This window comes from Ascidiella aspersa, chromosome 5, assembly GCF_963924565.1.
Source record: "Ascidiella aspersa chromosome 5, kaAscAspe10.2, whole genome shotgun sequence".
Taxonomy (NCBI): Eukaryota; Metazoa; Chordata; class Ascidiacea; order Phlebobranchia; family Ascidiidae; genus Ascidiella; species Ascidiella aspersa.
Window position 1 is genome coordinate 31,116,875 of NC_139451.1, and position 22,149 is coordinate 31,139,023.

Below are 22,149 nucleotides of genomic sequence, written 5' to 3' on the forward strand. Positions count from 1 at the left end.
AGTATTTTCACTCGTGCAAAACGCGTTGGGCAACAAGGAGGATTGTTGCACACCCCTAAGGGCAGGGGTGGCCAACATGCGGCTCTTACGTTCATGTTGCACTTAGATTTTTTAGAATATTTCGTTTAGTTAAGGCATGGATTATTGGCGGTTCCGACTCGGACTGTTCTCCTCAAGGCCAATGCATTTTTAGCTATTCTTCTGAAACAAGATAATCGCAAAAAAATATGCTCCAATAATATTAAGAAATGACATTATATCGAGAAATGTGTATTTTTTCATCCAACGCGCCGCGTCTCCTTTTGAATTAAATTTTAAAAAACACTTTTTGTCTATTTAACGAAAATAAAATTCTGTTTGTTTAACGAAATAAAGGCCAAAAAAAAGAAATAGAATGATATTATTTTCGTTCCATGTGTGTAAGGTGCTCTTTGCGGTTAACCAAGTAACGAATGCGGCTCTTGGTATTTGTTTTGTATGTTAGAGTAATTATAACTGTTACGTGATTTTTTGGGGTTCTCAAAACTTTTTAAGGGATTCCATTATTTCAAGAAAGCAAAATGCCTCTCGCCAGATGAAAAAAACTATAGCTTTAACTGTTTGATAAAGAAAACAGTTTCGAGGTCGCCGTGAAAAAAGGTTGTGTTAAAACCTGTATGACTTTTGGTTAAAATTAGCTTTTTGATGCATTTTAAAAAACACTGAACCTGACACACAATTATATGTGAACAACGGTGTAAGGCTAGAATGTCCTTAATTCAATCCAATGTTGTACGTAAAGCAACCTGGAACGTCACAGTTCCGACATGAAACCTACACACTGAACCCACTGCTCACATGTTTGTCGCTATTAATGACTGCAGTTTGCACGTAAATGTATTTATTTTAGATTTTGAGGCCCACGTGCACTAAAGAATTGTTTTGTTATCATTGTTACGTTGGCGCAGCAGTTAAAAGAAGTGTCAAGAAAGGCTGCGAAGTCGGACTCGGGACTCGAGTTAGACTAGCCATTCGAACTACCCTGGTCCGACGATTGCATGCGCAGTTTAAATTCGAAACCGATAGAGCTACAAACTGTATATTATAAAGGTGTTATAGCATATTGTGGATTATTTTCCAACATTGTATTGTTGGTGGATGAATTATATCAGTGCTCTTCAACCGGTGGGCACAGAGTGCACCCAATATCAAAATATTTGTGTGGTGCACCGGTACGAAAAGGTGTACCAGGGTGCATTACAAATACTCGCAAGCAGTCTGCAGCCATAAAAACTCTCATCGACAGTGTTAAAACTTGCAGCTCTGCTTGGTTTTATTAGCATGATGATATTGTTAAGCATATTGATTTTTCCTATTTTTCCTTTACCTCAGTTTACCTTTTTTAAGTAAAGAGGGTGCATGAGTTCGTCACAACCACTTTAAGGGATCACCAAACCAAAAAAGGTTGAAGAGCACTGAATTATATAAACCCCTAAGAGTGGATTGCTGAATATAAACCCCAATTCAGTAACGTAACTGGATGGAATACAGACTGTAAAGTCTTAAACTTTAGAGTTAGTTGTGGTTCATTAGTTGTACTTGCAGTTTATCAACAGATAGCTTGGTAGCTGGGCGATAATACCGTCTTTATTAAGCTTAGAACAGGGTCTCTTAATGATTGGCAAATCCCTACTGCTAGCCAGTTAAACTTTCTGGAAATAATGCTAGAGTATTATGTACGAACTTTCGATCAGAGTGAAAACGTCTGGCGTTATAAAACACAGACTTCACTTTTACGACTGCTATGAAGCTGCCACATAATAACAAAAGTAAGGGCTCCAGTTTTTTCGTCTATGAGAGATTTGTACCCACTATTCAGCAAGAAGACCGTCGTATAATGTGTACACTGAAAGCCATCGTCGTATAATGAGCGTTTAATTCGCAACTATAACCATCTTTGCGAAGCTGAATTTTCTGATCTTGACTGCATAAAACGAAATCCACAAATCGTCTCGACGTATGTAATGACATTCGCTTGGATCAATACAAAACAGAGCCGAATAAAAAAACATACCTTGACGGAGTACAATAATGAGCTTTGCAATGACTATACTAACTAAGTTAATTTAAAGTAAAATAACAGATGTGTTATTAGAAAGTAAGTAAGTAAGTGTATTTATTCGTTTAATGGCTGTATTGGTCACTAAAGTGAAGAAGTAAAACAAGTGAAAACACGCAAATAAAATGATAGGTATTTTTTTCCCACGAGTGTTGAAAGCCTTTTAAAGGGGGCCACGGAGCATAAAAGGTTGAGAACCATGGTTTAGAAACTGGTCTAGTTCTTGTTTCGGTCGGAGCAATTAGAAAAGCGTTCCGGTTTTACAAAACAGTTTCATGTGTAATTTACGTTTTCATGGATCTAAAAAATCAATAGAGGCAGTTACTTAATGACTTCTTTGGCCAATAAAAATGTACCACTTTTTAAAAAAAAGACCTTGAGGTACCCCGCGGTAAGTTTATATCTCGTCTTTAAAGCATCATATTTAACCATTCAAATAAAAATCATTATAAAAATAGGTGAACTTTCGTGTGTTATTCAGTACACTATACGTTATACTATGATAAGCTGTTAGCGAAAAAAAATTTTGAAAAATATGAAAACGAAAGAAAAATTGCCTTTAAAGGATTCTCCTCTATTGCTTACCCTGGAGCAGTGGTTCTTAACCAGGGTTCGATTGAACCCTTGGGGTTCGACGCAGCTATTTCAAGGGTTCGGCGAGAACGTCCTCTGAAACATAAATGCTGTTATTTCAAGCTAAATTCGAATCTCTTTTATGCCCCAAGGTGTATGTAACGTTGTTAATTGAAAGTTTGGCCAATTTAACCTATATAAATGCAAGTTTATAATTTGAATATGCCCAGTTTCAGTTGCTAGGAGGAAGAAACGGATAATTCGGGAAAATTTGGGGTTCGACGAACGCTTGCAGAATAACATAAGTGTTCGACAGGTTGCCAAAGGTTAAGAACCACTGGTTGAGAGGCAGGAACTGAAAAAAAATCTTACAAGTTGAAAGTCTTAGTCTTCATTAAAATATTTAAATCCTAGGTTCGGTAGCGAGAAATGCACTCCCCTTCATTGTGTCGCTGTCTTTGGAAAGCTGTTAAAGTAGGCATGCTCAGATACCCTGGTGGCTTCATTATGAACACGCAGTATTTTGATTTAGGTCAGCTCCCTTATTTCATTGCACAAGTTTCTGTTTAACTACACGTATAGGAAGCGCTTAGTCATTCACAATAATAAACGTCACATGAAATAATAGGCATTTGTCTAAGTCGTATTGTTACGCCTACTAGTTACGTCATAAGTCAAATCTAAAAAACATATTTCTCATTAGAATATCAAAGCTCATACAGAAGTAGGTATCATTTTGAACGTCACTGTCCACGCAGGACACAGACGTGGCAAGGCATTTGTATCAAAATCCTGGTCACAAAATAGATTTCTTGCGACAAGTCGGTGTTGGCGTCGTCTTTTGATTAAGAAACCGTAGAAATAACACGGCACAACCCGGAAATTAACGCAGACCAAGCTTCTATACCACTCTACTTTTTCAACATCTGATCACGTGGATGGCCTTATCTGCTATCTGCGACCTACCTTCTAATCGCCGCACACCCGGTTTAGATTATGTATCTATCCACGTTTCCTTCTTTCTGATGTCTGCCTTAGCACTATATATACACTTACCATCTATGACTTCTCTCTATGTTGAAAATGAATAAAGAGTTATTCGACACGTTCAAAATGATACCTACTTCTGTATGGGCTTTGATATTCTTATTACGTCTTACTCCAACCTCCAACCATTATGCTCCAATATTTCTCATTGGATATAGGAATATAAAGATATAATTACGACAGTTGTCCTAGAAATTAAGGCTCGGTTATAATTTCATACTAACTTTGTCAAACAAAAGTATTTACATAAAAAATATAAACACCGGGAGAACTCTACTCGTAACACTCGTAGCAGGTAACAATAGAGGCGGAGCTAGGGGGTGCGGTGGGGTACATATGTCCCCGGGCGCCCAGGTACCGGGGCGCCAAAATGACGCTTTCAAATGCTAAAATGAGGGTGCTTCTTCTTTAAATACAATGTTGTGTTAAAATTTGAATCGTTTTTTCGTTTAAAGTAAGGTATATTATGTTATTGTAATAGAAAATGTGATTAAACATGGAGGAGGGGGCGCCAATTCTATAGTTTGCCCCCGGGCGCAAAATACCCTGGCTACGCCTTTGGGTAAAAATACTTGTCACAAATTAGAATCTAACCACGTAACTTTTCCTTGTGCGTTAAACTTTGTGATGTTGTTTACAATTTGCCTTTGTGTTACGTCATAATGCCCCAAAAGTGGCGTGATGTTTACCGGTTAAAACTAGTTATTCTACATTAAACGTGGCTGTGAAAACATGTGTTTTTGAGTGCTTCAGAAATCTAACTGCAGGGTAACACTTCTGGGTATTCAGACTGAAAAAAACGTCGAAGTATTTCTCTAAATAACGCGCACAATATTTGTGTTCGTGACAATACTAGATGTTGTACATAAAGCAACCTGGAACGTCACAGTCCCGACATGAAAGCTACACACTGAACAACCCACTACATGTTTGTCCTTAATAATAGCTGTGGGTTGCATATATATTTATCTCAGCCCACTCGTTTTAAGCAATTATTTTTTGGCACATTGACATTTGTGTTGCAACAATTGCTGAGATCCAACTATTTCATTTACAATACTTCAGAGTTAGTACCCGGTAGTGGTTTTATTATAGTTAGTTGCAGTTTATCAGTACAGCTGATGGGTTGTCGACATTTGGAGGCCGAGGTGGCTTCCTTTGAATAACAATATTGACTTCTCTGTTAGAATAAAAACAGAAAAGGTCTTTTTGGTCTGTAGTTTGTATCAGAGAGTCGAACCGAAAGTCATTTTGGCGCTGGTCTAGAAAAATATATAAAATATAAAACATACTGCATGTTTATTAAATAAAACGTTACATTTTAATTGCCTGAAGATTTTAACAACTAGCTGTGGTGTTCTTTCTAACACCTGATAGAAGCCAAGAATTAAACACGAATTACGCAAAACTTTAATTATAATTAAATGAAACCATTCTATAAACTTACAAATTCACAGTTTTAGTTAGGTCAAGACAAGTTTTATTTTCTTTAACACGAACCAAAACTTTATAAACCGGAAACATTTGGTCGAACAGAAATGGGAAAACGTTGATGTTGCTCCAAACCGAAACCGGATTCTGATAAATATGTGAACCTGAACCGTAAAAATTAAACGGTTCGGCTCCCTCGATTGCAGGCCTACTACTGCTGCGTTCTTTGAGCTATGATTGAGCAAAAAACATTATGTAAATGGTTCACAGTTAAAATGTTAAAGTGATGCGTCTGTCAGCTAATTTTTTGTGCTTTGTTTTCCCTTAAAGGTACTAAAGGACTTTTTAGGGACTTTTTCAAAAAGCTTAAGGACTTTTTTTATTTTTTTTTTCTGGTAGCTTTTCTGTACTTTAAGTAAGCACTTGTTCTGGATCGATGGGGTCAATGGAGGTTTATCGTCACCAAATTGAGCAGTTCAGCGGGTAAGCCGAAGTCATTTTGCTTTTGTTCATCCCGCGTATTTTTGTAATTTTATAAAGAACTTATCAGTACGAAACGTAGGCATAAATATTAACATGCGATACTTGAATCCGAATCACTTAGTTCAGTGTTCCTCAATCTATTTGTTGCGACCCTAAAGTGGGTCTCCATTTGATTTGGTTGGGCCGCCGACTGTAGTTTTTGTGGTTAGACTAGGGCAGGGGTTCTTAAACTGGGGTCCATGAAACCATTGGGGGTACATGAATTAGTTTTAGGGACTCATTAAGGCCTTATTGAAATATTAGAACATATTTAAAAAATAAACCAAATTTTCAAAGATAAGAGTTTAATTAAAAATAAAACGTTTTTGCACTGAATGTGTTTAGACTCAAATTTACTTTCACTTTGTTCGGACCAGAAACAGCAGTTTATACATTCTGTTTGTATTGTGACGTAAATTTATGACGTCATCTCTAAACAAATTTTGCCAACACTTGTCCATACGGAGCCCCCCTAAAAAAACTAGGGGTGCGCGGGAAAAAAGTTTAAGAACCCCTGGTTTAGATTAATTTAGATTTGTTCTTCGGAAATTTCTCCAATAATTAAGAAAATTGTGCAGCGATACGATGATATGGCGAATATTAATTTAATTCGAACTTTTTTATTCTTTATGTTCACTTACGAAATGTTCATTGAAAAGAATTGGGTGGCCGAAGCTTCGCAGTTATACTTTCGCTAAGTTTTAGGTGGTCGCGGAAGATGATTAAGAAACACTGATCTAGATAACTGAAAGAATTATGGTGTTTACCTATAACAGGGGTTCCCAACCTGTGGTACGCGAAGGGTTTTTAGGTGGTACGCGAGTAGCTTCTATTTTTCACAAAAACCTGCATTCACAACACAACTTTGTATTTTGTTTATCTGGTTTTGTTTGCTAAAAAAATTCACGTAACTATTCCTGTTGTTTTGTATCATTACGATCTTCAAAACACAGGTCATGTCAATTGTCAAAAGAAGCACAGTTGCTTTGAAAAGCGTACAACGCTGTGGGACAGTGGGCGTTAATTATGTCAAACGATTGCTCTTGATAGATATTAACTACTACAAAATGCTAGTTGTACGATAAAAATATGATTCGATAAAATTAGTTGTCCTGCAAGAAGTGGTACGTGTGGAAGTACAGAGCGTCCAAGTGGTACGAGGTCGCAAAAAAGTTGGGAATCCCTGACCTATTGTCCTTTACTGGTAACAGAATTAGATGTCATTGTACTGGGTTGTTATGTAATGATGCTTATAATGACGGCCTGGATAAAAATTACATTCGTTTTGCTCCTAAATAAAAGATACTTTTTCCAGAGCTATTGTCGTTATTAGTTTTTTCGGGGGGCTTTTTTCCTTATTCAGGAAATAAACAAGCGCTAAAAAACATGCTTGTTGCTTTGTTACGGTTCGCAAATTTTATCCTGGATTTTTTTTTACAAGATTTAAAGAATTTACATTCTACCATAAAGTTCAAGACATCATTTAGTTTTTCTTGCCATCTTAAAATTTGTCTTCTTTTTCTTGGTAGATCGCCATCTGATGCGAAACAAAATCTGGATTCTAATGGAGATAATTCAGCTGGGAAAACACTGGAAGTTCGTTACTAATCTGAGTAGAAAAGGCATTAAAGCCGGGGTGTCCAAGCAGTCAGAGCCCAATGGCTACACATTCTGGTCTTATTCCACAACGTGTTAATTTTCCGCCTTTTATGTATAAACGAAAAAAACACAGTTATTTCATTGCTAAGCGCAAAAAGCCACACGTTAACGGTAGTCAGAAATCAACATCACTCTAGTTCTTCTTTACTTAGTTTTTCATACCATTGCCCACCTATAGATTTAATGTAGATGTAGTACACTATAGCAGTATAGCGTAGGAAACATTTAAACGATTTTTGTTTAAATTTAAGAACTTTTTAAATAAATGCCATCACGCTGTCGAAGTTTTCCGTTGACTTTAGATGCCAGCAAACTGCCGTGAGATGTCTATACGCTGACAAGATCCCTTAAATCGGGTTAAGACATATTAGAAAGTTAAACAAGTTTTGCGCGAAACGAGAAAAATCTTTGCATCAAGTAGAGTTAGTATGGGCCGAAAATTAATCACATCAAAATTGCCGCGGTTTGGTCAACCTTGCACAATCCTACGTCCAACATATTGAAACAGCTCAACTTAATGTGCAATAATATCAATATTTTGATAATAAAACTGTTCCTCTTCAAACATTAAGCGACGAGGTTCAGAATCTAATAATATATGTTTAGTTCGGCTGTTGGTTGGCATTTATTGTAAGGTAACACTAAAGTGTTAACCCTGTAAAATAAAAAAAGCAATATCAGCTCATAAAATACTGCATGTGCTTTACTTTTTCAGCTTAAAACTGTTGATATTAACCACAATGGTCAGACAAATGATCAGATTACCTCCAACACCAACGGCGCTTACAAGGATTCTGTGCAGCAACTAGTTGTAAGCTTCGATGGCAAACGGAAAATTATGATTACGATTGGTGAACAAGATGCGGCCGAGATTTCGACCAGCCTTGAGAAAAATGACGGCGGAAAGATCTTACTTAACACCTGTTTCTTGAAGGGGTAATTACATTTCTGTGCTGTAGATTTCTGTATAACATAATTATATGTATAAAACCAACGGTTGCAATTTGTTACGAATCAATAACGGTCATCACACTTATCATTGAAAAATATCCAATGGCGGTTTGGAGCCCAAAACCCGGTGATATGAACTTTGAAAAAATTGAGGACGTATTTTTGCTCTTTAGGTTGACTATAAATGAGCGCGGCCAAATAGTTGACTTAATTTTAAAAAAATCCTAATTTTTTCTTTGGTTTAAGCGAAAAGCTCTTAACACTTTGTTTTCTAATAACTTTAGTATAGATAAATAACTTGACTTTGACTGTCAAATAAGGTCATTAAAACATGGAATCAAACCGTTTGACTTTTCCGGTTCAGGTTTGGTTCTGGTTCAAATATTTTCGGTTCAGTTCCGGTTTCGGTTTCGAGCAATTTAAAAGTTCCGGTTCAGCTCCGGTTCGACCATCGTTATTTCAAAATCGCTTCACAAAGTTTCGGTCCGGATACAATATAAGAAATGTGGGGTCAATAAATGTAAAGAATAATCTTTGAATTTTTAGTCATTTAAATCTAAGTTACGTGTTGTGTTAAAAAAACAGCAACTCGTTATTGAAATATCTAAAAAATTAAAAAAAATCAACGTTTTTTATTTAATACATACCTATTCAAACATGGCATAACTTGAGTCAGTAAAATACAAAGTTGTGACGTCATGCTGTAGTGAACCGCTTTTTGAGTACAGGTTCGGGATCGGTTAAGGTTCTAATTTATTCGGTCCAGTTTCGGTTCGGCTCCTTAAAATCTTGCAAAACACGGTTCAGGTTCGGTTACGGTTCGGAAAAAAATGACCCAAAACCGGTTCATAGAGTTCCGGTTCGGTTCCGGTTCGACTCCCTGCATTAAAATGACTTGATTAAGTAAAACTGTTTGCTTGCTTTTTCATGTTTGGTCGAAATGATTCGCGGAACTAAAATGTCCAACGATTTTATCAGTTTTAACATTTGGCACTGTTAATTGGCTATTTCGGCTTGTTTTTTCTTTGAAAACACTTGATTGACTTGGGCTTAAGTTATCTTGACTGAGACTTTTTTATGGAACTTTAAATTTTAAAGTCAATTTTAAAGTGACTTTAAAGTAAACAGGTTTTAAAAAACTAACATTTCAAGTTTGTTTTATGACGTAAAGGCATGACCTCACAATGACTGCCGCTGTCAGCAGTGACGAGGTTGAAGTAAAGCAGCGAGAAATCATGACGTCAGGCAATTTCGTAAATGTGAGCTACGTCGTTGTAGCGGAGCCTCCAAAGAAATTGTTTTTTAGTCGCCTGGAAGTCGACATCCGCTCAACCTGTGGAAATACCATTCTCCAAAAATGCTTTTATCTGTTTTAAGAATTACGGGGGATGACCTGTGCTTTGTATTTGATACACATACCAAATACTTTTGGCGTAAAGTGCGGCCATCTGATATTAAATTGGACCGTTTAGTGATTTTTTTTTCAATAATGTTAACTTTTACCGCAAAGGTATTGTTATTACTATTTTTAAAAAGCGCTTTTTTATCATCTCTCTTTTAGTGTGGGTCTCACCGCAAGAATTCCGTAGATTAAATCACGTGTTTTTTTTATTTCTTATTTCTACAATGTAGTATAAAAAGTTCAATAATCCCGAAAGTGCATGCTGTTCATTTTGCAATTATTGTATTATAAGAATTTTTTTCGAATAAAATAATCTACCTTAATCCGAATGGTGAAAAACAAACGATTCTGGTTGCACATCAACATTAAAGTATAAACTTAGTAAACCGAAAATCAGTTTGTTTCGATCTTATATGTTCAGGTTTAATCTTTACTGCTATCAAAATTGTTTTAACGATTTCATAGAAACTAACAGCAACCGCAAAACATATTACACTAAAAAAAAGAATTCTTTTTGGGCGTTTTCTCATTGTATATTTTAGGTTGTTGTAAATTTCTTTAAATTTGTTAATCATTTCTGGTCGATAATTTTACCATTGTCTCTTTTTCGCAATGTGTACCGCTTAAAAAAAATGATATAAAAATTTCAGGTAATAATGGTAATTTGATTGACGTTAATAACCACCCTGAAACGCTGGGTTGGTTTTGGTTATTCTTACTTGAAGTCTCTCACTGGTTTAACATTATGTGTTCTTTTCTTGCAACAATATTGTAGCTTGATAATGTATTGCAAAGCCAAAAAGGTCGAGTAAATCGACATCGTCTTGATTAAGACGTTTCCAACACGAACATTAACTGAAGATGCTGCAAGTTCGTATCGAAACGTCTTCATCAAGATGCTGGCTTTGCATTTCATTACCAAGCTACTTACAGATCCGTGCATAGTGTACCAACCAATATTGTATATTTGCAATTTGGCAGATCCTTTGCATTTTTGCACGTCATTTTGTATTGTTTTTGTGCTCATTTTTACTTACATTGTATGTTTACATCCTGGAACATGTTTTGTATTTTAGCACTTTTTACCATGTAGAGTGTTTTTGCGTCGTTTTTTATGCATTCTATACTTGCAGGTTTTATTATTGTAATAAAACTTATATAACTTATAACTTGCTGAAAAAAACTGTTTATCTTAAAACCTACTGCACAAAAAGATGCCAAGCGCTGAATATCCTCACCCAGAAAATTGGTAAGCGCTTAATTATCAACTTTCTACAGGAAAAATACACTGAATGCTGACTTCCCAAGTCTTAAAAATAAAGGCTGTAGAGTGGTGTTCGATGTCAAAACTGAAGTATTACTTCGTTATTTCGGTAATAACGGGGTATTTTGTTATTCTGGCACTGCTATCGTTTGACAATTTGGGAAGGTACAACGCCTTGACAAAGTTTGACAAAAAAAGTCAAATTTCAGCGATCTTAACGTGTCCTGCAGCAGTCGTGCGTTAGCCATTTATGGCATTGTGAATTGTACTTGAATAAGTCCTCAACTGTTAGTGCTAATAGGCGCACTTATGTGCGCAAACTTATTCGCTGTTGAACGGATATCAGATTACCTTTGTGGTGCGCAGCCACAATGGAATAATATTTATTGCAAATAAACAAACGACAAACAGTACTTACAGGTATTCACGAGATACGTACAATAATTACCTCTGTATAACGTACGCGATCTGGACTCCAGAAGTGAACAGTACGGACTGCTGGTATTGGTGTAAAATGAAATCCCTTATATACAGCATTCCAGCTGGCGGTAATTAAATATCGTGACAACATGCTTCAACACGAATAATGAAAAACAGAAAATTTTGGACAATTGACCAAACGCTTCCAGCAATCTGCTGACAGTTTGTGTAAGACGCACAGACAGGCGTTGGTTGACGTCACACCGGCCAGCCTGCTTTATCTGAATGACCTGGTTTCGACTCGGTAACAATATGGAGCAAGATGCTACACCTTAGACGGGGTGTGCTTTCTGGTCGTTTTGCCCACAAGACTCTAGCTTCAAAACATTAAAGCAACCCCACAACCCAGCACTTTACAAATCTTGACACTGAAACTGTTTCAGACCAATTAGCCAACTTAAATACTATTTTATACGTTAAATGTTAGAACTTCAAATACTCCGCCAGTTTTTATTTGTTTGCAAGCTTGGAAACCTGTTTGACAGGTGGTAAATGCAGGAAATTTAATCCTTCCACTAACCCCTTTTACTTCTACTTCATAACAACACTTTTGTAGTTGTGATGTAGCCGCGTGATTAAAATTAAAGTTAAATGACTTGTTTAAAAACGCAAACAAACTTAAACTTGCAAAATCTTTTTTCTGTTGCACCAAGTCCGCGTAAGTCTAATTTCATTTTTTAAAGAACTGGCCACAAAATAAAACACATCAAAATGTGGGTTAGTAAATAAGTCAATAACAGAAACACATTTGCTGTAAACTAACCCAACTAATCTTAGGAACACATCTCCCACCAGAAGTAAGATCTAGAAGCAACGAATGTCTATTTTTCGCAGGAGGCGAGTCTTTTTGTGCCAAGTTGTTTCACTCGACGAGGACGGCAAAACAGCAATTGTAAGATGCTCAATTCTAAGGGATTTCGTAGCACCAAATCCTGAAGGAGAATGCCTTTTAGAATGCAATATACCGATGCCGTAAGTCTACTAAATAACAGTCGCGTTTCCAGTACGAATGTAGTCGCAACCTTTATTAGCATCTAAGAGCATTATAGCTACATAAAAATAGTTTTATAACGCAAACTACTGTTATCCTTTGTTATGGCAGTTAGCTACACTACAGTTGTATACTTTAAATTTGCAATAAAATTAATTGTATATGAAACCCAGAAGTATGGTAGAATTTTGTAAAAGTTTGTTGAAAATGAATAAAGAATTATTCAAAACGTTCACAAAAAGCCACTAAGGTGCTTTGATATTCAATCTATACCTCTATAAACTACAAGCTACAACCTTCCGCTATCTGGCTCCGAATTCGTAGGATACTTTATTTTATATTTAAGCTTTTTATGCTTCATGCCGCAGTCATGTATTTTACAATATTTCTAAGGAGCGGACGCCACATCCGGCCAAGTTTAGAAGCAGAAAGAGGCATTAGTGTGGAAGGAGACAAAACACCCGACTGCTGGGTGTACGACGAGCGGCTTAATCAAATAGAAAGCCATTACCGACTCAAATGTCGGCAAACTCTAAGAGGGAAAGTTTTCAAGGCTCGATTCCAATCTGAAACGGTGAAAGTTGAAAGCGACCACTTGATATTTCAAGGTAAAATCCCGGCTAAAACCGTTTCTTTAACTTCAACTAGGAATTTTGTTTTGGAAGGGCATACATTGTTTTTAAATGGCTTCACAAAGTCAAAACGTAACGTAGGCCTGTAACGCGAAATTTGGTCCGGGGCCAAAACTGATCCGGTCGGATCAATTTTAACGTTGGAACAGCCGCTAAAACAGGTCCGGCTAGGCAAAAACTGGTCCGGCCTTCGAAATCGCTTATTTATCCTTAAAAATGTCAACCCTAACGCCAAAATCGAATCGGCCGAACCGATTTTGGCCTGACCAATTTTAGCGTGACTGGCCTACTCACAAAGTTACATATAAACATGGCGTCATAAACAATTATTCTTGAGAACACTATGCAGATTGCTTGTCATGTTAAAGAGATGTCATACTTTTACAACTAAAGCTACTTTATAAAATATGTTGTCGATTCGCGAAAACCGAAAATAACTCCTTTTTCTTTTCCAGGTTGCACAAACTTACATTTTCAATGGTGCGATGCGACGCACAACGCCTTTGGGTTGAAACAAAAAAAATGCATTTTGGCCTACGTAGTTAAAATAGGCCAAAAATACCGTTTGGGGGGAAGTTCAATGGGGTTATCTACGAATTCCCAGTTAATAGGTCCGTATTAATCAAAACAATTGTCATTTTAATCTAATTAATAAAAACAGGTACTATATAAGCCTAAACCAGCGATTTTGTACAACTGTATTATAGTTAACTATAGAATGAACTAGGGTTAGCTAATTAGCTATCCAACAGTGTACTAATTAAGGCAGAGATGTCCAACCTGCGGCCCACCTATTATCAAAACGTGCAAAATTCGCAGTGTTTGAGGCAGGCCTAATCTTATGTTTTTTCTGAGACTATAAGCAAATCTAATGTCGCATTTCAACATCCATCGAACACTTTGTGCACCCATCATTGCTAAGCAAGATGTGTGTTTTCTAAATGTGTATGTTTCCGGACCGTTTAAAGGAAATGTCAGCCCAAAGATGTAAAAACTCAAATTTTCGCGCTTCGCCATAATAAAAATAATAAATAAGGTCAAGAATATTTGCGCATGAGTTCACTCTTAAAGAGCAGGTGTTTATAAGTTAGGTTATTTTATGACGTCACGATATGACGTAACTTATGACGTCACCCCTTTAATTGGAGAGGTTTTGCGGCCCATTCTGCTAAAGGTTGGACATCCCTGTACTAAGGTGACCCAAACTCACATAACATCATCATTTATCAAGCGTTTTAAATTACCACGCACCCTGTACTACTTGACAAATGCCAAAGTTTTCGCCCAAATGAATTACATACGACAAACAAATGCGGTTAATTCGCTAATTTAAAACATCACTAGACTCGACTTAAGTCTTTCGGACAAAATAACTTGACTAAGGTCACTTGTAAAAATGACTTGACTTTAACGTAAGTCATTTACGAAATTACTTGACTTACATTTAGGCCGGAGTGCTTTAGTTGAAATACTTCTCATTCAAATATTAAAATAAAAATCTTAGCTTTGCTTTGGGGTTTTAGTGTTTGAGTTACGAAACAACACGATCTTCAATCTAGGCTACTACTTGTTTTTAAAGCGAATTACGTGACTTAAAAGCAAATGACTTCAACCTGGCATTACCTTATTTCGTGAATGACTTGAATGGGAGTTTTCACAACACTGCAAATTAGCTCATTCTTATAGTTATAAATCACTTTTAAATGCTTTCATAAAAATATTACAACATGAATGTTTGTTTGTTTTCTTTTACAACAAGCTCCAAGTGGAAAAAATGCAGGAACGACCAACGTTTCGATCAATCTTTAACATTAGTCCATACTTACTTCGGTAAAAGTTAATGCGACCAAAACAATCATTTGGTGGGCAATTACACAGATCATTATAGTGCTTTTGGTATAGTTTACAAAAGTAAAGGCCAGCCGCATTTTTATTGCCTAAAATGGGACATTTTTGACAGCACGTACAAATGCCAATTTAGTATTTTTTCAAGAATTTATCAGACATTTTTAGATAATTAGAACAATAGGCTAAAATCTTACTCACAAAAACATAGCAAATTCCAACCATAAAATTTTTTAACTTATTTCAGTAAAAAATTAGACCTGATTGCTGCCGGACTTTGCCAAAAACTAAATAAAACATAGAACTTTTAAAATAAACCCCAAGAAACTCTTAAAATAAACACAATTTAACAGGAGGGGCATCAACTTTTTTAAAAAGATGGGCTACGGTAACCCTACAAAAACGTTTACATATACAAACGGTAACCCTACAAACCATCTATAAATGTGTTTTTGCATTCAACCTTATCGTGTTCGTACTGCTTTAGGCTTCTGCTCAAGGTATTTATTCTACCTTGTTCATTAATATTTACACAACTGACACGTGTTACTTGATTTATATGCAGAATACAGCAAATGGTTTAGACGAGCAGGCTGGACGATTTTTATCCGATAACTTATGCGTCTGACACAAAGTTTTAGTTATACTCATAACCTAACATGGTCGTTTTAAATTGACTAGCCAGAAAATTTGAAATGGACTTTAGGTTCCAGGATTAAACAAATCCAACTGTTTTTGACTGCTTTAGCTAACTTACTACAAGTATGTAAGATGACACAATACGTCAGTGGTTTTCAACCAGGGTTCCGCTAGTACAGACCAGGGGTTCCGCAATTTCTAAATTTTGGAGCATAATGGTTGGAGGTTGTAGTAAGACGTAATAAGAATATCAAAGCCCATACAGAAGTAGGTAACACTTTAAACGTTTCGAATAACTCTTTATTCATTTTCAACATGATGTAAAACGTCCAAAATGAGACCTACTTCTGTATGGGCTTTAATATTCTTATAAGTTTCTAAATTGTTTAGCTAATGGAGGTGTGTTTATTACATTGGGGTTCCTCGAGCCAGTGAAATGTTTCAATAGGGTTCCACTTCAGCCAAAAGGTTGAAGAGCACTGCAATACGTCGTTCGAAGTACTGTGATTAAACCTTTGATGGCAGTTTAAACAAAAAATACCACAGAGCGTTGAAACGAACTTTCTTTTTTGAGTTAAGAGGTGAATTAATATGCAAAGGACTTCACTTTAAAACGGCAGCGTTTTGCACAAAAATCTGCGATGAATAACCAAGCCTAAAACAACACAAATCAATAATATTAAGCCGCAACCGGCGTTACCGAGGTTGTTAAAGTGGGAGTGTTGTGCGCCGGACTTTACGTTATAATTTATAAATACAAACAAGTATTTCGCGCAGAAAACCGAATGAAAAAACGCATTCGTATAATTTGTTTCGTTTCTTAAAATGCAACGCGAGAAATGAGCTTTTGGAATTCTCGATCCAATTCCAGCGAAGTTCAAGATAAGCTCCCAAGTAGCATAACAATGCGGTGTGAGAATCTGAGCTTTACACGAGCCATATATTCCTGCAATAAAGTCTTCAGGTTATTTCGCCTTTCGACTTATTTCGTGGCGGGATTTTTTCACGATCGCAAACGACCGCAGATTGTTTAGAATTCGAGCTTTTCGGGCATTATACCAGGGCGGAGCGGGAGCCTTTCACCAGTACGATAATCAGGTAGTCGTCGGCGAAAAAGTGAGGCTGCAGGGACGGACCGATTTTGAGTAGCTGTTCATTTGCAAAAGCGCCGGGTGGAAAGGCGTGTAACATTCCGGAGTTCTTACGCTCCTTTTCGCCGTCTGCTGGCGTTTCCAGTGTAATCAAAGGCACGTTGACGATTCCAGCGGCTTCCTTTTCCTTAAAGTACTTTACAAGTCCGCGCAATGGCTTATGCTGCGTCGGGAGTTCACCAGTTGTGCTGGGAACGTAACCGTTCACGTTCAGATTCTCAGGTACGCCGGGCACCGCCACTATGATACAGGTGCGAGAGCTGTCCAGCGCCTTGACCCGTTTACTCACCTCAGCAACTCGTCCTTCGGTCAGTTTGAGACGCTGGGTCATGTGGAACATGGTCTGGCGCCCTGTGGGGCTGTTCGGGTCTGCCACGGTGCGATTAAAAACGCCCATGTCCCCATCCAGGAGGAAGAAAAGAACGGGAAAAGCGATTTTCTTTAGGATAAAGCCGCCTTGCCAACACGGAGGGTCGAAACATTGGCATAGGTCGTGCAGTGTGTGACAGGACTTTGCGTGGAAGTGTTTGATCTGCATTTCAGTAAGAGCAGTGTCGGTCACCGAAGCACTTTGGCTACTGTTATTGTTGTTGTCCGACCCGCGGCTTTTGTACTTGCTATCGCGCAATGGAGAGCGGTAACCGCGACCTTGGGGACTCTTATCACGTCGCGAGTATTTACGGTCGTCGTAGGTGCTTCTACCACCGCTGCCACGATACCTAGAACGGTTGTAATCTCCACCGCCGCTTCGTCTATCGTCATGGTTTTTCTCGTGGTGTCCCCACTCTAGGTAAGTGTCGTAGCCTGGCATACCAGGCTCAGGGTCCAAATAATCCATTCGTAAGCGGGTCTCGGCGCCTGGCATTAAGAAGCCGCGCATTTGGGTGCAAGCAGCTTTGGCGGCGTCCGTAGTTTCGTAAAGTATGCTGCCGCTTGTATCGCCACGCCTGTAGTCGATTCTACGGATGGATCCGAAGCGATCGAACTCACGCTCCAAGTCTTTTAGTGACGTCCATTTGCCGAGACCGCCGACCCAGACCTTAGACGACATCATTACTTTGCCGTATCCGATTCGCACAACGTTATTGAGCACTTTTTTGCCGTTCATGGTGATCTTGGCCTTGTACGCTTGGTCAAGGTTAGCAAAGCGCACGAAACAATAGGCGCCTTGTCCGCGTGCAGCCCTCTTAACGTCGACATCGTCAATTCGCCCAAAGTTCTCCAGGAATTTACGGATGTCGTGGCTTGTCACATCCGGCTCCAGGTTCCCGATAAAGATCGTCCTGGTGGCTAGAGGGTCATCCTCGGGTGGGATTGCTTTGTCCAGAAAGGCGCCGGGACCGCCTGGAAAGAAACTGGCTTCAAAAAGCTGCTGGCTATCTAGTTGAGGAGCAGGTTGTGGAGCCGGACTGCGATGTTCACGATCAGGTGATGGGGAGTATCCGTTAGACCTCGGAGACTTGTAGCGTTCAACACTGCGTGATTTAGACCTGGATATGCTTTTATGGGATCTTGAGTATTCAGCCCTTGGTGGAGGGGAGGCTTGAGGTTGCTTGTAGTATCTTCCACGCGACGAAAAGCGCTCATTTGATGAGCTCCTGTCTTTGGATGGAGGTGGGGCTCTTTGGTTCGGTGAATAGCGGGGAGATCTTTCATGGTAGGGAGCACGCTCTCTTGCGTTTGATCTAGCGTTGCCGCCGCTGCGGGCTGACGACCTTTTTGGTGAGCGGCGTCGAACCGGAGATCTGGAGTATGGCGACTGGATTCTAGGGGGTGGCGGTGACAATGCAACCACCGGGGAGCGGTACTTTGGCGATATCGTGTCGGCCACTTCAATTTGCAAGCGTCGCTCATGCATCAGTAGATGGCCCTTTGCGTTTTTGCATTTCCTCGCATCGTTTGACGAGCTGAAAGTAGCGTATGCGATCCGTTCGCCGCCATAATCGCGGTCAACTTTTACCGCAACATCGCCGAACTTTCTAAATTCCTCGGTCAAACTGAACTCGATGTCGTCGCGTGAGATTTGCGAACTGAAGTTGCGCACTATCAGGGTGTTGTACAAGTCTTCGGATGCTGCTGCCACTGATTCAGTTTCTCGGCGCCTCGACCGGCCGCTGCTGCTTCGAATAGGCGAGTTGTATCGCGGGGAAATGGCCGGTACCGGCGGCGAACGGTGCCGCTTCTGCTGGCTGATGTTGCGACGTGCATCTTTCGACGAATAACGCGACTCTGTGTAATCCGGGCTGAAGAAAAAAAGTCACAACAGCATTAAGTTTGATGCAGACAATATTGGTATATTACAAAGTAAGGAAGTTTTTTTATGAAAAAAAGTTAGTTGCAACTAGGATGTCTGGTGTTTATTTCTAATTGATTTGAAGTTTTTTTGGCAAACTGTGAGACGTCTGATCCCATGCCAAACGGTGCCATTAACAGCATGGTCAAATATGAAAATTGGGGGAAAAGGCATGATTTTAAGACAAATTTCGTTTGAAACTACAAACTTAGTTAGCAACACAAATGTTTGTTTGCTACTGCAGTTTATCTTTTTACTCTGCATGATTTCATGTGTAGTAGGATATTTTTCTGGATTAAAAATTTACTAAAAAAAACACACCTTAATTGCTAATACTACCATCTGATGTCGCATTGGATGGAATAATATAGGATATTCCTAGTTGCAACCCTTAATGTTATCCAATCAAAGTACTAAAATGTATAGGTTTATATTTGGAAATTTTAGAAAACAAAAAACAAACTGATTATTTAATAGACTGATTATTTAATTAGAATATTGTAATAAAAGAGGTTTTGAAATGTAACCAAAGTAGTTTTAAAAAACACAACAAATACTAGTAGGAAGAAACTCAACACGTCTGGCTATGAACTTATGAATGTTTGTAATCTAGCAATATTTAAGTACTTTAAACAATCAAATGTGTCTTCAAAGTTATTCTTCATGGATAGATCATACAAAACATTTAGATAATTGCCAAACTTACCTTTTAATACTATGAGCAGCATATCAAAATTTAGTTAAACATTAAACAAAGGTATTTTAAAAACAATTTTTAAACCAATTTTTTTCAGAAAGCAACAAAAACTGATTGCAGGTGTGTGCCTTCCATTAGTGATGAAACTCAATTCAAACAAGTTTCCTAAACAGATTCTTTCAGTTTCAAATCGAATTCAGCGAAAGTTTCAAATCGCATTCAGCTGCGTTTAAGTCTATAGTTGCACGTCAGAGATAACTCTAAAATGCACCAGAGCATTTAGAGAATCTGTGTCACAAGTTTATCTTGCAGACGGAGTAACAATGCGTCCAGTAGACAGAACTTGGAAATGGCTTCGCTTTTCAAAACAAGCACACTTAGTGCAGAAAGCCTACGGTTTGCATTTCAACAGTTTCAATTAAAAAAAAACTGCTAGATGGTCGCATCTGAAATACGGATCAGATTTGCTTTAATTCACCGTAGTATGCTTTGAAAACTTTAAACTAACACATTTGTTAAAAGTTAACAGCATAATACCTAAATGGTTCCCATATAAAAAATAAACACAATCCAATTGACTTTTAAAATTTGTAATTTTTCATTCCTTATGTATTAGTGGTAAAATCAAATTTTGTTTAGGTCTCTTAAAATCTATAAACTTATTATAATAAGTTTGGCTAGCAAAGGCATCAAAAAATTTGTGTGAAGGCCAAAAGTAGTCTTTTAAATGCAAGAATTAGCAATTTTGCAGTGTTAATTTGTTGCAAATTGTAGTTAAACACGAATTCTTGGCAGATTTTAAACAAAGCATACCTCTATTGTACATAAATGACACATCAGTAGTAGCTGGCTATACCTTGAATATTAAATCTAAATTAAGATAACAGAAAAACTAAGACAATGTTAGCTTTTCGACAAATGTTTACCAAAAAAGGCAAAGGTATAAAATCCTTATAAAATACAACAACTAAAACGCAATATAATTAGAAAAAGCAAAGGCACAGATGCCTTAACAATCAAGTGAAAACCCTAAAGTTCTGCAGAAAAAAATAAAAGTTACGATGTAAAGAATTTTCTGCAAAATGTTGCCGGATTTTTTTTTCACCTGTTATCACGATAATTTCGACGATTCGGACTACGGCCTCTGGCCCGTTTCATTCGCGAAGGACTTTCTCGGGATCCGTGCCGTTTCATTATCGGGTAGAAGTCCTCTTAATAACCTGAAATCGACGAATAAAAAACCTCGCAAAGCTTCTTCAACTTGCGAAGAACGTGTTAAGAAAACTTTACGCCTGCATCAAGGACAACAAAACGCTACAATCCAGTGCGCCAGGGTAGATTACAACTTTAAAAACTGTTGTAAAAATATCACAAAGGAATATTATGTTTCAAACATATCTATAATTTCACACAAATGTGATTTTTATTAGGAGTATTGTAACACTTTGATGTTCAAAGCAATAAATTCTTATATATTTTTTTCCTTTGTCGAAGATTAAATGTTGGTGAAAATCTAGTCACGTGATAATATATTTAGTCTCGCAGAAGCCATAAAATTCATAGTTATCCTAGTCAGGGAGTCGAACCGGAACCGAACCGGAACTTTATGAACCGGGTTTGGTCCAACTTTTCCCGAACCTGAACCGTTTAAGGTAAAATTGTAAGGAGCCGAACCAGAACTGAATCGAATATTTTAAAAGAACCTGAACCTTAACCGAACCCGAACCTTTCAACAAAAGCGGTTCACCCAGGATGACGTCACAACCACTATTTTACAGAGTCAAGTTATACCATGTTCGAAATTTTATCAAAACAAATTAATACGGATTAAATAAAACGTTGCTTTTTTATTTTTCAGATATATCAATAACGAGTTGCTTATTTACGTCAAGTAACTTTACATTTATTGACCCAGATTTTCTTCTCATATTGCATCCAAACTGAAACTTTATGAACCGGTTTGGAAAATAAATTAAGTCGAACCGGAGCTGAACCGGAACATTTGTACATTTGTAAACTTTTTAATCACTCATTGCCTTAAATATCGGGTACCGTAGCAACAGTAATTGCTAGACTGGTTTATACACCAACGCAAAGTTACTGACAACAAGACACAAGGAACATTTTCGAAAAATAAATGAACTTTCTTGTACTTTTGTGTACAACTGTTTTTTTTTTTCGACGGTAGGATACGATTTGGAATGTCTACAGATGCTATTTGCTTTATTGTGAACCTCAAACCGACAGTTATAACCGTGAAATATAACAAATCTATCCAACAATACCTTTCGTTAAAAAGTTTTGTTTTTATTTAAGAAGCCAAAGTTATTGCCATCTCTTCCGAACCAAGACCTAACAACAAAGCATTACTTGGAATTTTTTAGAATCTATTTTTCTTATCGAAAATATTGTTTATCCTACGAGACTTTTTATTTATTTTGAACAACCGTTAATTAATGCAATAAGGTCCAAGC

The 22,149-nt window shown here is 37.6% G+C and overlaps 3 protein-coding genes across 3 annotated transcripts; 2 read left to right on the forward strand and 1 right to left on the reverse strand.

The window, feature by feature from the left end:
• Nucleotides 1-5,585: 5,585 nt before the first annotated feature.
• On the forward strand, nt 5,586-9,743 carry LOC146146326 (uncharacterized). The gene is made up of 4 exons (XM_083390720.1): nt 5,586-5,632; nt 7,201-7,267; nt 8,046-8,266; nt 9,453-9,743. Exons 1-4 carry the CDS (start codon nt 5,586-5,588, stop codon nt 9,655-9,657), a joined length of 540 nt encoding a protein of 179 aa, XP_083246846.1. The 3' UTR covers nt 9,658-9,743.
• Nucleotides 9,744-10,816: 1,073 nt separating this feature from the next.
• Nucleotides 10,817-13,562, forward strand: LOC146146327 (uncharacterized). Its single transcript, XM_083390721.1, has 4 exons — nt 10,817-10,932; nt 12,262-12,399; nt 12,812-13,046; nt 13,506-13,562. The coding sequence occupies exons 1-4, from the start codon at nt 10,898-10,900 to the stop codon at nt 13,560-13,562; spliced, it is 465 nt and encodes a 154-aa protein (XP_083246847.1). The 5' UTR covers nt 10,817-10,897.
• A 2,756-nt stretch (nt 13,563-16,318) lies between these two features.
• LOC146146328 (RNA-binding protein 15-like) lies at nt 16,319-20,935 on the reverse strand. Its single transcript, XM_083389647.1, has 2 exons — nt 20,781-20,935; nt 16,319-18,928 (listed from the first exon to the last, which is right to left on the reverse strand). The coding sequence occupies exons 1-2, from the start codon at nt 20,867-20,869 to the stop codon at nt 16,588-16,590; spliced, it is 2,430 nt and encodes an 809-aa protein (XP_083245773.1). The 5' UTR covers nt 20,870-20,935; the 3' UTR covers nt 16,319-16,587.
• Nucleotides 20,936-22,149: the final 1,214 nt, after the last annotated feature.

What these genes read in the sequence shown, in the direction of transcription:
- LOC146146327 (XM_083390721.1), top strand. Translation starts at nt 10,898, where the DNA reads ATGCCAAGCGCTGAATATCCTCACCCAGAAAATTG. An exon ending in GAATGCAATATACCGATGCC is followed by an intron (nt 12,400 to 12,811) that starts GTAAGTCTACTA and finishes AATATTTCTAAG; the next exon opens with GAGCGGACGCCACATCCGGC. An exon ending in GTAAAATCCCGGCTAAAACC is followed by an intron (nt 13,047 to 13,505) that starts GTTTCTTTAACT and finishes TTTCTTTTCCAG; the next exon opens with GTTGCACAAACTTACATTTT.
- LOC146146326 (XM_083390720.1), top strand. Translation starts at nt 5,586, where the DNA reads ATGGGGTCAATGGAGGTTTATCGTCACCAAATTGAGCAGTTCAGCGG. An exon ending in CAAATTGAGCAGTTCAGCGG is followed by an intron (nt 5,633 to 7,200) that starts GTAAGCCGAAGT and finishes TTTTCTTGGTAG; the next exon opens with ATCGCCATCTGATGCGAAAC. An exon ending in AACACCTGTTTCTTGAAGGG is followed by an intron (nt 8,267 to 9,452) that starts GTAATTACATTT and finishes TATGACGTAAAG; the next exon opens with GCATGACCTCACAATGACTG.
- LOC146146328 (XM_083389647.1), bottom strand. Translation starts at nt 20,869, where the DNA reads ATGAAACGGCACGGATCCCGAGAAAGTCCTTCGCGAATGAAACGGGCC. An exon ending in CGAAATTATCGTGATAACAG is followed by an intron (nt 18,929 to 20,780) that starts GTGAAAAAAAAA and finishes TTTTTTCTTCAG; the next exon opens with CCCGGATTACACAGAGTCGC.